Source organism: Staurois parvus, unplaced genomic scaffold, assembly GCF_062004578.1.
Source record: "Staurois parvus isolate SC_StPar_1 unplaced genomic scaffold, SC_StPar_1.0 ptg000879l, whole genome shotgun sequence".
Lineage (NCBI taxonomy): Eukaryota > Metazoa > Chordata > Amphibia > Anura > Ranidae > Staurois > Staurois parvus.
Genome location: NW_028318675.1, coordinates 2217663 through 2231033, shown reverse-complemented (window position 1 = coordinate 2231033; position 13371 = coordinate 2217663). Strand labels below are relative to the sequence as shown.

The 13371-nt window shown below is 45.0% G+C and overlaps 1 protein-coding gene across 1 annotated transcript in view; it reads left to right on the top strand.

Annotated features, from left to right (window-relative positions):
* LOC149443046 (uncharacterized) overlaps nt 1-13371 on the top strand; it is a 110605-nt gene that overhangs the window by 48931 nt on the left and 48303 nt on the right. Inside the window, exons 9-10 of the mRNA XM_089655976.1 lie at nt 8518-9599; nt 10904-11330. Of these exons, the coding sequence (XP_089512102.1) occupies nt 8518-9599; nt 10904-11330 (1509 nt within the window). The remainder of the gene's footprint in view (nt 1-8517; nt 9600-10903; nt 11331-13371) is intronic.

The following is a 13371-nucleotide window of genomic DNA, read 5'->3' as shown; positions in this document are numbered from 1 at the left end:
CGGCCTCCCATTGCTTCCACTCTGCCATGTGCCACTTTGAGGTCTCCTCACACTGCTGGTGTGTTCAATTTTTTGACATAGGGTGCTGGCAGATTACGGGCCTCCCATTGCTGCTGCCAGGCACGTAATCTGCCATGGGCCCCCGTACCGACTCCTCATGCTGTGACGTTGCAACAAGGTGTAATTCAACCCTACATATGTTAGACCGCCTTTACGAACAGCTAAAGGCCATCACAGATTTCCTGATGTTAAAAGCGGATAAAGGTACTCCCTGTGTAACTTAGATGTCAGCCATTGTCAGCTCATGCGTGACACCTGCGCTTGCTCAGGCCCTTTGAGGAGGCCACGCTATTCGTGAGTCGGCAGGACTATGGGATGAACGAGGTCAAATCGGCCATGGGCCCCCGTACCGCCTGTTCACGCTGATGCTGGTCCCACAGTGTGACCTGGGTCCCTGTACCGCCTCCCATTGCTCCCACTCTGCCATGTGCCACTTTGAGGTCTCCTCACACTCCTGCGGTTTTCCATTTTGTCATAGGTTGCTGGCAGATTACAGGCCTTCCATAGGTGCCACCAGGCCCCAAATCGGCCCTGTCTATCTATCTGAGGCAAAAGGGCCTCTGGATCTGGAGATATTGCTACACCCAAAGCGGATGTCAGTGTTGGAGAGGGAGGATCCGTGTGGTCTCTGGAGCTGCATACCTGGCTGGTCTTTTGGATTATATCATACACAGGCGCATTTAAAATGTGCGGTCGGTGAGTGTGCAATCTTGCTATTTTCCAGTCACCTATTGAGGAGAAGACCTGCACATATTTGGTTTTATTGTCACAAGAAAGACTCTATGAATTTATACTAATTTTATCATATTTCAGCGCTGCACTATATATATGTATAATGTCTCTGTTATGAGGTCTAGTGATCCCTTGAAGTGTTCCAGCAGCTGGTTTTTCTGAGCGCTTGCTATATTCACAATTCATTTTCAGATAGAAGATATTATATATAAATGTTCAGATATAATCAAATTGCCACTTTTATCCACTCGAAAATTGTTTTACTAGATGGAGCGCCCATTCTTACCAGTTTTGAACTTTCCTGTCAGCATACAAATCTCTCTAGAGGCCGTATTTGTGTGGTGTACATCCTTCTTGCTGATCCAAACTGTAACTCCCCTATATGGATCAATGGGAACGGGACCTGAATGTTAGTTATGATCTATCTGATTGGCAAAACATAGCCCTGGAATTATCTAAAGATTCCATCAATACTACCTGAATTGAAGCAAACTATAAAACTATTGCGATGGTACCGGGTCCCAACTCGGACGGCGAGGACCATCCTTCTGCCTCACCAATATGCTTTCAGTGTTGCTGCCAGATGGGTTCTATGTTCCACGTTTGGTGGCAATGTCTGATAGTTACTAGATTTTGGATCCGCATGTCTAACCTTATGTACAGGGTGATGGGGGTTAATGTTGGTAGGGCCCCGGAAACGGCCCTCTTCCATAAATTTCCACTTACAGTACCAAAAAAGACCCTTAACCACTTGCTGATCGCAGATAGCCGAATGACGGCTTTACTTCAGTGGGCCGGTTCTGGGAGGGCATCATATGATGTCCTCCCACTCGCCCCCGGAGCACGCACTCTGCGATCTCCATGATTGCTGTGTTCTATGGACACAGCTGATCACATGATGTGGTAAAAGGCCAATCACAGCGGCCTTTTAGCACGTGATCAGCCATGTCCAATGACACAGCAGATCACCGGGAAATGCAGTTGTTAGTTATTGGCTGCACTTTCCTCGTGCTGTCACAGTGTGAGGAAGGTACTGCGGATAACTAAATTGTCAGAGGAGGGATTGGCACTGATCATAAGGGCACTGATGTTCAGTGCCCAGCAGTGCCACCCACCTGTGCCCACCATTGCCACCCACCAGTGCCTCTCAGAAGTGTCATCAGTCAGTGGCCAGCAGTGCTGCCAGTCAGTGCCACCCATCAGTGCCATCTATCAGTGCCCAACATTGTTGCATATCAGTGCAGTATCATCAGTGCCACATATCAGTGCCCATCAGTGCTTCCTATCAGTGCAGCCTCATCAACGCACATTAGTGAAGGATAAAAATTACCTCTTTGCAAAATTTTATAATAGAAACAAAGAAAACTTTTTTCACATTTTTGCTCTTTTTTTGTTTAGAGCTCAAAAAATAAACCCCCCCAGCGGCGAGTAAATACGACCAAAAGAAAGTTCTATTTGTGTGAAAAAAAATGCTAAAAATGTCATATGGGTACAATGTTGCATGACCGCACAATTGTCATTCAAAGTGCGACAGCTCTGAAAGCTGAAAATTGTCCTGGTCAGGAAGGGGGAATATGTGACCGGTAGGCGAGGGGTTAAGCATCTTACTTCTATGCTGTTAGCAGCGAGAATCACTATTGCTGAATATTAGAAGAGATCAATTATTCCGCTTCAATATGTTCACAACAAATGAGATTGGATCCTGATTAACGACAGACTCACCTGTGTTTTACATCATAATACCAACATGTGTGATAAAACGTGGGATCCGTGGAGTCCATATATCTCCGTGCCCTAGTACTTCCTGATTTGGCTCTCCTCTCTTCTCCTTCCCTCCTCTCCTCTCTTCTCCTTCCCTCCCCTCTCCTCTCCTCTCCTCCCCTCCCCTCCTCTCTCCTCTTCCTCCCCTCTCCTCCTCCTCCCCTCCTCTCTCCTCCTCATCCCCTCTCCTCCTCCTCCCCTCCTCTCTCCTCTTCCTCCCCTCTCCTCCTCCTCTCCTCTCATTACTGTTACCCTCTTTTCTTCCTTTCTGCTGTCTCTTTTATTTCCCATGTTCTGGTGCTAGTGTAGTTCCATGTTGTATGTGTTGTGCACTATGTGTGGTGTGTATGATGAATGCTCTGTGTGATCCATATGTCTCCTATTATTGCTTCCCCTGTACAAGGTGGACTTAATGCTGGGAATGTTCTATGTGACGTCTCCAGTCATTATTGCACACATTTCCTGCTTCCCTGCGGGATGTCTGTTGTTGATTCATCCGCCTGTTTGTTGGGGAGATTTCATACCTTATTTTATAACATGACACTTGTCTGTTACATTTTCTGTAACTTCAAACATTTCAATAAAAATATTGGAAAATAAATAGTTGGTTGCATAAGAGATAGATTTATTTTTTCTCAGTTTTTTTTTAGTTATTTTTCATCTTTCATGGAAACCACAGAAACTGATATTTTAATGTTTCTCAGGGCTGCAGTTCCTCTGAACTCCACAAGGTGGTGATCTCACTTCTATCCAGAAAGGAATTATTGTAGAACACAGACAGGAAGTGATGTCAGGTACACACAGGAAGTGATGTCAGGCACAGACAGGAAGTCATCTGGAATAAAGTTCCATACCATATGAAGTGGTGAGGAGACGGTGGAAGTAGCAGCAGAGGAGGTAATAAGATGTTATGTTCTATTTACACCCAGTAATCCCCTATCATGTCCATCCTCTTCCTCCATAGTCACGTCCATCCTCTTCCTCCACAGTCACGTCCGTCCTCTTCCTCCATAGTCACGTCCGTCCTCTTCCTCCATAGTCACGTCCATCCTCTTCCTCCATGGTCATTTCTGTCCTCTTCCTCCATAGTCCAGTCCGTCCTCTTCCTCCATAGTCACGTCCGTCCTCTTCCTCCATAGCCACGTCCGTCCTCTTCCTCCATAGTCACGTCCGTCCTCTTCCTCCATAGTCACGTCCGTCCTCTTCCTCCATAGTCACGTCCGTCCTCTTCCTCCATAGTCACGTCCGTCCTCTTCCTCCATAGTCATGTCCGTCCTCTTCCTCCATAGTCATGTCCGTCCTCTTCCTCCATAGTCACTGTGACGTCTTTTATCTCCAGCAGATGATGATACACACGTATATAGTGTGGGAACCCAGATTAACCCCTTCAGGGGCAGAACATTCCCCCACTTCCGGGGCCGGAACATTCTCCTCATTGTGGAGATAAATTCTAGTAATATGGTCCTCTAAACAAACAGCACTGACAATAAATAGACAAGACAAGGACCATCCTGACCATACATGGCCTACAAAGGACAATGATGACACTACACAGGCAGCCAATGGGCAATCATTACACTATGCAGCCAACACAATGATGGAGTGCCGGGGTCAGGAGTATGGAGCATAGAGCCCCTTACATTGCTGCTCAGGAGGAAGAAAACATTCCCCAGCCGGCCATGAAGAATATGTTCCATCATTGGTGTCAGAGGGAGGAAAATTTTGATGGAAGTAGAGGAGCTGAGGGGTCTCTCAGGTGTTACTGAGGATGGTAAACTTTGGGGCCCCTCAGAGAGTAGTGGAGTTCAAAGACTTTTAGGGGGTAGAGTAGCTGAAGGAATCTGGGTGATTAGGGTTGGCGGGGAGCAGGGCTCTGAGGAAAGAAAAGGTTGTTAGGCTCAGGGGGACTCTGAGGTAGGGAGGGGGGCTCTTGGTCTCTGGTTGTCCTCTTACCTGCACTTACTTTCCAGACCTCCTTACAGAACTCCTACCAGGAAAGGAAGACAACCTTCACCTTCTTACCATCTCACTGGTCATATATTATTTTCCAAGATACCAAGTGGAATGAAGAAGGACAATCTTTCCCCCCTTGGTGGGCACTTGTTCTTAGAGGAGGTCTGTTGGTGTATTATCGACTAAAAGGTAGTCAGGGGTCAGTGCTGAACATCTTCAGGAGACAGTCCAATACCTTCCCATGACACAGGCTCTGGCAGTGCCCGGTGCTGGAATTCAGAGCCCCAGGAACCCACCACCACTCTGTACAATGTCCTGGATACTACAGTATACTTGGTAACCAAACCCCTCCCCCTCCTGTCCTCCTTCTACCCACACTAGGCTGTCATTGGAGGGAAGAGACAGAATTATCCTGATTAGCCAGGAAAAGTCATCACGTTCCCTGTCCTGGACATCATGATGAGCCGACATTGACCTCACAGCACTTCCTCAGAGCAAACAAGTCATATGAAGGATCGTATTTATCATTCCTTGTCTGCAGATCTAAAACTCATCAAAACCAGTTCAGAGACCAAACAAACCCAACAGAGAAAAGGGTCCCCGGACCTCAAAATTGTAGTAAACACTAAACAGTCCAAACAAAATGTCTTCCCATGGGGGGAGTAGTTCTTCAATGTGCAGCAACCCTCCTATTCCCCCCTCACATCCACATCCTATTATTGTGTGACCAATACCATCCAAATCATTCTTACTTTCATTTCCCAAAGTTATCCGTCTACAAGGAGACCTGTATAGATCACATGATGGCACCAATGAGGATGGAGGAGGACCGGAGTCACATGACTGAGAAGATACTAAACCTCACCCTGGAGATCATCTACCTGCTGACCGGAGAGGTGAGGAGGATTCTGGGGGGTCACATGACATCACTCTCATCTCTATAATACACGGACCTGACCGGAGAGGTGAGGAGGATTCTGGGAGGTCACATGACATCACTCTTATCTCTGTTAATAAAACACAGACCTGACTGGAGAGGTGAGGAGGATTCTGGGAGTCTAACATGATATTCCTATTGGTTCCTCAGAGATTTCCTCTTCTGAAGTCAGGTGATCATATGACCATCACAGTGCCTCCATGTGACTCCCTAAACCCTGAGAGACACAACATGCAGAAGATTCTAGAAGTCACCAAGAAGATGATGGAGTTGCTGACAGGAGAGGTGAGCGGTGCCGGGAATTCTGGGACATTCTCCAGTAACAGACAAGGGATGTGTCTGGATGGTGACTGTATCATTGTGTGTGTCAGGTTCCTATAAGGTGTCAGGGTGTCACTGTCTATTTCTCCATGGAGGAGTGGGAGTATTTAGAAGGACACAAGGATCTCTACAAGGACGTCATGATGGACAATCAGCCGCCCCTCACATCACCGGGTAAGAGGAGACTTTATTGTAAAGGAGAGAGCAGTACGGAGGATCCACCTAGATCCCCCATCATCTGATAAACACATAGAAACAATGGATTCAGTCAGTGTGTGTGTTTCCTACAGATGGATCCAGTCATGGGAACCCACCAGAGAGATGTCCCCATCCTCTGTATTCCCGGGATTCCACACAGGAAGGTCACACCATCCCTCACCATCATCAGGTAGATGAGGAACAATCACTGATAGTATCATTAGGATCTGTACATTATCTGCATTGTTACCATTGATGGCATTTTTATTATATATTCAGAGTGGAAACCTGAGAGATCCTAAAGTTCAGGTTAAAGAAGAGATAAAAGAGGAGGAGGATGAGGATGGGGTGATGGAGGAGTCAGAGCTTCTGAAAGAACACAAAGATCTGTACCAGGACACCATGGTGGAGTCATCCAGCTACAGGAACCCACCAGAGAGATGTCCTCGTCCTCTGTATTCCCAGGATTCCACACAGGAAGGTCACACCATCCCTCATCATTGCAAGGTTGGTGGGATGGAACATCTAGAACATGGACTTTTGGAGACAATGGATTTTGTGTGTGATGTCACAATCATAAATCTTACATTTTTCAGATGATATTTTCTCTCATTTCCTTGATTTAGAGTGGAGATCCAATCGATATAGAATTTGAGGTGAAAGCAGAAGAAGAAGAGGCGTATGTGAGGGATGATCAGCAGTCTATGGAGGAGGATGGAATAACGGGGACATTTATAGAGGAGGACACTCCTACAGAGATCAGCACAGGTGGGTCATGAACACTAAATCCATTCCTCCACCCATACTGCTCACTGATTGGTCCAGAGTAGGGCGGGGACTGGGTGATATCAGCCTGTAATCCCCTGGTCACTTTCCTGAGCTGTGTTCCCCGTCCTGTATTCCTGGATTTCTCTCGGATAATCTTCCTTCTCTGTGCTGCAGACACAATTTATGTCTCTAGACTGGATTTATGGGGGTTCTGGGGTTCAGCTGGCAGCAAAATGTTGATGTTCACAATAGGTGTTGATTGACCTGGGACATGTATATTGGGTCTTCTACCCCTTATCCTGGGGCTAACAGGATCTCTGACAGAACAATTCTCCCAGGGTTCCTTGCTCTGTGGTCTGCTGGCTGTGCCGGGTGGAGGGATATGTCTGTATAGTCTCAGACCCAAGTCACTGAGTGCAGTCTCAGGAGATGGGAGGCAGCGGTGTGGGATCTCTGCAACTTGTCTACAGTAAACATTTAAGCTTCCACTGATTACTGAATACTAATATTATGAGTCCTGACCCCTGCACTATATACTCTATGTTGTACTTTACATACTCCTGACCCCTGCACTATATACTCTATGTTGTACATTACATACTCCTGACCCCTGCACTATATACTCTATGTTGTACATTACATACGCCTGACCCCTGCACTATATACTCTGTTGTACATTACATACTCCTGACCCCTGCACTATATACTCTATGTTGTATATTACATACTCCTGACCCCTGCACTATATACTCTATGTTGTATATTACATACTCCTGACCCCTGCACTATATACTCTATGTTGTACATTACATACTCCTGACCCATGCACTATATACTCTGTTGTACATTACATACTCCTGACCCCTGCACTATATACTCTATGTTATACATTACATACTCCTGACCCCTGCACTATATACTCTATGTTGTACATTACATACTCCTGACCCCTGCACTATATACTCTGTTGTACATTACATACTCCTGACCCCTGCACTATATACTCCATGTTGTACATTACATACTCCTGACCCCTGCACTATATACTCTGTTTTACATTACATACTCCTGACCCCTGCACTATATACTCTATGTTGTACATTACATACTCCTGACCCCTGCACTATATACTCTATGTTGTACATTACATACTCCTGACTTCTGCTCTCCCCCTCCCCCCACTGCTATATATACACATAATATGGATTCTCTTTTGTTACACCCATTTCCTCCCAGCTGGACATTTTATATCGGATGATGTGATTGGAGCACAGACTTTTACATGGTGATAATAATGTGATAACATCCTCCAACTTTGGACCCTTAAACAGAAAGTGATAATGAGGGAGGAGTCAATACCCCAATGATGGTGGTCTTCAGGATCAGTCCAGTCTTCATCTTGGTTGTTCTCCCCCCATCCTCACTCTCTGACCTCTGGTGGGGCTCAGCCCCGCTGTTCTTCATGACTAAATCATGGATTAAATAAGGAAGTGCAGTACTTCTTGTGTTGGGAAGATGGCGATGAGTGATAGAGGGGGTGGGGACCCTCGTCCTATAATCCCCTCATCACTGTCCCTCCTATAAAAGACAGTTCTGGTTGTTTCCTCACTCTCTGACTAAGGTCCATGAATAAAGAAATGACCTGGTAGGAGATCAGAGGAGCCATTTCCTAGTTCCCTTGAGGGTGGAATTGTAAGCTCCTCAGAGACCAAGCTGCCTGATTTGGGCGGAGTCCCGGTTTGGGGGAACCAATCAGCTCCTGTCTAGTAATCCTCTTTGTCTTTTGTATTTTAGTCCATGGCCGGGAGATGAGGAAAACCTCCGAGGATTGTCTCACTTTGTCTCCAGACTGGAAAGTAGAAGATGAGGACATCACACAGTATATTCCAGGAGAAAACCCGGCTCCCTCCAATGTCCATCCGGCACCACCCAGTGTAGATGGACCATCGGATTCCTCGTATCCTGAGGAATCTCAGACTGTGCGGGACCGGGCCAGCCTTCCAACAGGGAAGAGGTTCTTCTGTACTGAGTGCGGAAAGAGGTTCTGTTCTACATACAATCTTAATGTGCATAAAAGATCGCACACAGGGGAGAAATTGTATTCCTGTTCTGAGTGCGGGAAATGTTTTTCACAGAAGTCCAGTCTTTACAGACATCAGAGATCTCACACAGGGGAGAAGCCGTATTCCTGTCCTGAGTGTGGGAAATGTTTTTCACAGAAGTCCGGTCTTTACACACATCAAAGGTCTCACTCGGGGGAGAAGCCATATTCCTGTCCTGAGTGCGGGAAATGTTTTTCAGTGAAGTTCAATCTTTACACACATCAGAGATCTCACACAGAGGAGAAGCCGTATTCCTGTCCTGAGTGCAGGAAATGCTTTTCATTGAAGTCCTATCTTCATAAACATCAGAGATCTCATACGAGGGAGAAGTCGTATTCCTGTCCTGAGTGTGGGAAATGCTTTTCAGAGAAGTCCATTCTTCATAAACATCAGAGATCTCACACGGGGGAGAAGTCGTATTCCTGTTCTGAGTGTGGGAAATGTTTTTCAGATAAGTCCCATCTTTCCAGGCATCAGAGATCTCACACAGGGGAGAAGCCACATTCCTGTCCTGAGTGCGGGAAATGTTTTTCAGTGAAGTTCAATCTTTACACACATCAGAGATCTCACACAGAGGAGAAGCCGTATTCCTGTCCTGAGTGCAGGAAATGCTTTTCATTGAAGTCCTATCTTCATAAACATCAGAGATCTCACACGGGGGAGAAGTCGTATTCCTGTTCTGAGTGCGGGAAATGCTTTTCGCAGAAGTCCTATCTTCATAAACATCAGAGATCTCACACGGGGGAGAAGCCGTACTCTTGTTCCTAGTGCTGGAAATATTTTTCAGTGAAGTCCCATCTTTACATACATCATAGATCTCACACAGGAGAGAAGCCATATTTTTGTCCTGTGTGCGGGAAATGTTTTTCAGTGAAGTTCAATCTTTACAGACATCAGAGATCTTATAGGGGGGAGAAGCCGTATTCCTGTCCTGAGTGCAGGAAATGCTTTTCATTGAAGTCCAATCTTTATAGACATAAGAGATCTCACACGGGGAGAAGCCATATTCCTGTCCTGAGTGCGGGAAATGTTTTTCACAGAAGTCCCATCTTTCCAGACATCAGAGATCTCACACAGGGGAGAAGCCACTTTCCTGTCCTGAGTGAGGGAAATGTTTCTCACTGAAGTCCTGTCTTCCTGTACATCAGGGGTCCCACACAACCCTGGAGGTGTATTAGTGCCTTGAGTGCGGGAAATGTCTTCTAGATGAATGTTGCTGGACATCCCAGCTCTCATGTGGGGAAGAAGCACCCCCTGATATACACCTCAGATATACTCCATGGCTGATCTTCATCATGGAAGGAACAGTTGATAAGAAGATCAGAGGCCCCCAAAGACATGGATGAAGTGTGGGACCGGGTTGGCCATTGATATCAGGAGAAGAATAACAATGGAGTCCTGCCCTAGAGCCCTGAATAAAGATGATGGTTTTACTATTTCCATATTTTTATTTACTATTTCCATATGTTTGGAATTTAATATTTTATGTTTTAATTGGCTCTGAATACAGGCAGTCCCCGAGTTAAGTACATTCGGCTTACGTAATACTCATACTTACGTACACTTCCCTCGGGACCGGAAGTCAAGCTGTCAGCATTCTTGTGCAGCAAGCTGATAAGAGACTAGCTGATAAGAGACATCAGAGAGACATAAGAGACAGAGACATCCATTGCTCGTTACTTGTGGGGCTAGCAGTGTCTGCCCACTATCTCCAAAGTGATTTAAGACTGTCTGTCTGCACCTCCGGGGAGAGGAAAGGAGAGGCTGTCAGGCTGCTCACTGAAGTGATCCTCCGTCTGTGCAGGGGGGAGGGGGCAGCGTGTGCTGTGTAAAGGAGAGCAGAGTTCTCTCATACAGTACATTACAGTACAGTGTATTTTTACCCTGCAATAATGCCTCCAAAGCAAAAAGCTGATGCAAGTGCTGGCACAGCAAAGAAAAGAAAAACAATCTCCTTGGAAGATAAAGTAGAAATAATAAAGAGATCAGAGAGTGGTGAAAAATCATCATCCATTTGCAAAGCATATGGTTATGCTCCGTCAACAATTTCAACAATTTTAAAAGATAAGAGTAGAATAATGGAGCATGTAAAATGCTACATCCCAACCAATGCTACAATTATTACCAAGCAACGCAGTGATGAAATTGCAGAAACCAGGCAAACTGTGGTTGCGATTGGCAATCAACTGCATTTAGACATCACTGAAAATGATGTCATAGTGTTACTCGACTCCCATGGCAAAGAACTAACCAATGAAGACCTTATGGAACTAGATGAGCAGATAGAATTTAGAGAAGAAACTCAGGGGCTAGAAACTCCACAAACCAAAAAGTTTTCTACAAAAGCGTTAGCTAATGCTTTTGATCTCATTGAAGCAGGAATGGCAAATTTAGAGGAGCAAGATCCTGATACAGAGAGGTTTGCAAAAGTTTATCGTGCAGTTACTGAAGGTCTGAAATGCTATAAGACTATTTATGAAGAGAAAAAGAAAAGCTCTGTACAAACCTCCCTTGATGCCTACTTTACAAAATTGACCCCAGCAGCAAAATCAAGCTCTGCATTACATTTGGATGTCGGAGACACTGTTGCTGCCCAATCCTCTCCAACATGCCATCCTCTGCCAAGATAGTTTAAAGTTGTACTCTACACTGTACAAGAGTTTACAGTATAATATTTGAATGTTGAATTTGATGTTTAAACATTTACATGCACATAAAAGTTAAATATGTTAAGGCAAACATGTGTCCAAGCTGCAGTTCTTATGCAAAACACCAGTTTAGAGCCTCTTGAGGTTTTACTGCTTTCTGTAACCTTATTACAAAAACGTAATCTAATATCCTGTCGTTTGGTTAGTAGTTAGTGCTTATAAAAGTGCCTGATTCAACTTATGAACAAATTCGACTTATGAACAAACCTACAGTCCCTATCTTGTACGTAACCCGGGGACTGCCTGTATTACATTTTGTTAATTGTCTTTTCTATACACTCTTCATCTTTTATATTTGTAATAATAAAGTATTTTTTATCAGACATGTTTAATATTATAATGGCTCTGTAATCCAATAGTTTTGTTGTTATGACATTATGGCACTTGTAGTCCTCCAGGTGAATGGCAATACGCTATATCTAGTTTGATGACATCATGTTGTTGTGTATACATTGTATATTATAATCCCAGTTGGCACACTCCCTATAATTGGCAGAGTATTATTATTCATTATTTTATATATACATTCATTCTTCCATATCATTTTAGGGGTCTACAACAAAATGGAGAGCGTCTCCTGTATTATCCCTATAATTAATATTGTTATCCTTCAATAAAATGGCGGCCGTTATGTATAGTCATTTATTTCTTTAGCCGCTCTTATTTGTGTCCTTTATTTATCATCCTATTGTTCAGCATTTATTATTCATTCCTTTGTATTGCATTCCCTGGTGGGCTGAGTGGTTTTCCCTAAGCGGTTCAGTTTTGTCCGGCTTCCTTTGCCAGAATTCCACAAAATGGCGCCCGCGTCACGCATGCGCGCGGGAGCTCTAAATAGCGGACATCGTCAGCAGCAAGGCTATCCCTTCGATAACGTGTTGTTGCATGAAACGCATAAGGGAGGAGCCTTGCCATGCTGACGTCATGTTGCCGAGGCCGCATGTTGGTCTGGCGGCCATCTTTATCACTGCATATGTAAGTTTGATTTTTTCGACATCAATATTTGGATTCTTTGCCCATATCTATTACAGAGTTCCTACACTATAATATCCATGTGTGGTGGCTGATTACTGAGCCGTGGAAGGTGGAAGAGTAACATCTGACAGTATCGGTGTACCTTGGCTGGATTGGATATTAAGGAGCAGTTCCTCCCCCACTCCCTGTAATGGATTGGTCCATTAGTGATGTCTGGAGTGTGGCCCCTGCTGTGTGTGTGCCAGTGGAGCCCCCTTCTGCCCTGACCACATCCATGATGACCACCAGGGTCCTGTTTGGAGGGTATTGTTACATGTGCATATAACTTCCTGTAAGAGCAAGAACATACCAATCTATCACCATCTGAAGTCACAAGCACTGGAGCAGGGGCGGACTGACAACTCATGGGGCCCCCGGGCAATAGGGGATCATGGGGCCCCTGTATCCTTGCCCAATCTCAAAAAAGCCTATGAAAAAGGTACCAGGGGCATCTCATGGGGCCCCCTACTGACCCCGGGCCCTCAGGCAGTGCCCGAGTTTCCAAATGGTCAGTCCACCCCTGCACTGGAGTTATTTCCAATATTCCTGCTTCCCAGTCACCAGAATCACTATTATACTTGAAGTGTTATAACGATCACCATCTCGATTCTCATCCAGTCACGAGTTTGCTGGAATATGGATTCATCAGCACGTTTTTGCACTTTATGAACTTTATTTATTTATGTTTACACTTATACATTTTAGTGGAATATTTATGGATTTATTTGTGCTTATTTTGGTTTTAATCCATTCACCATATTTCTTGTCACTGGATTTTCTCCAGGTCTTTGTTTTCACCAGATCCTTTGTATTAGCG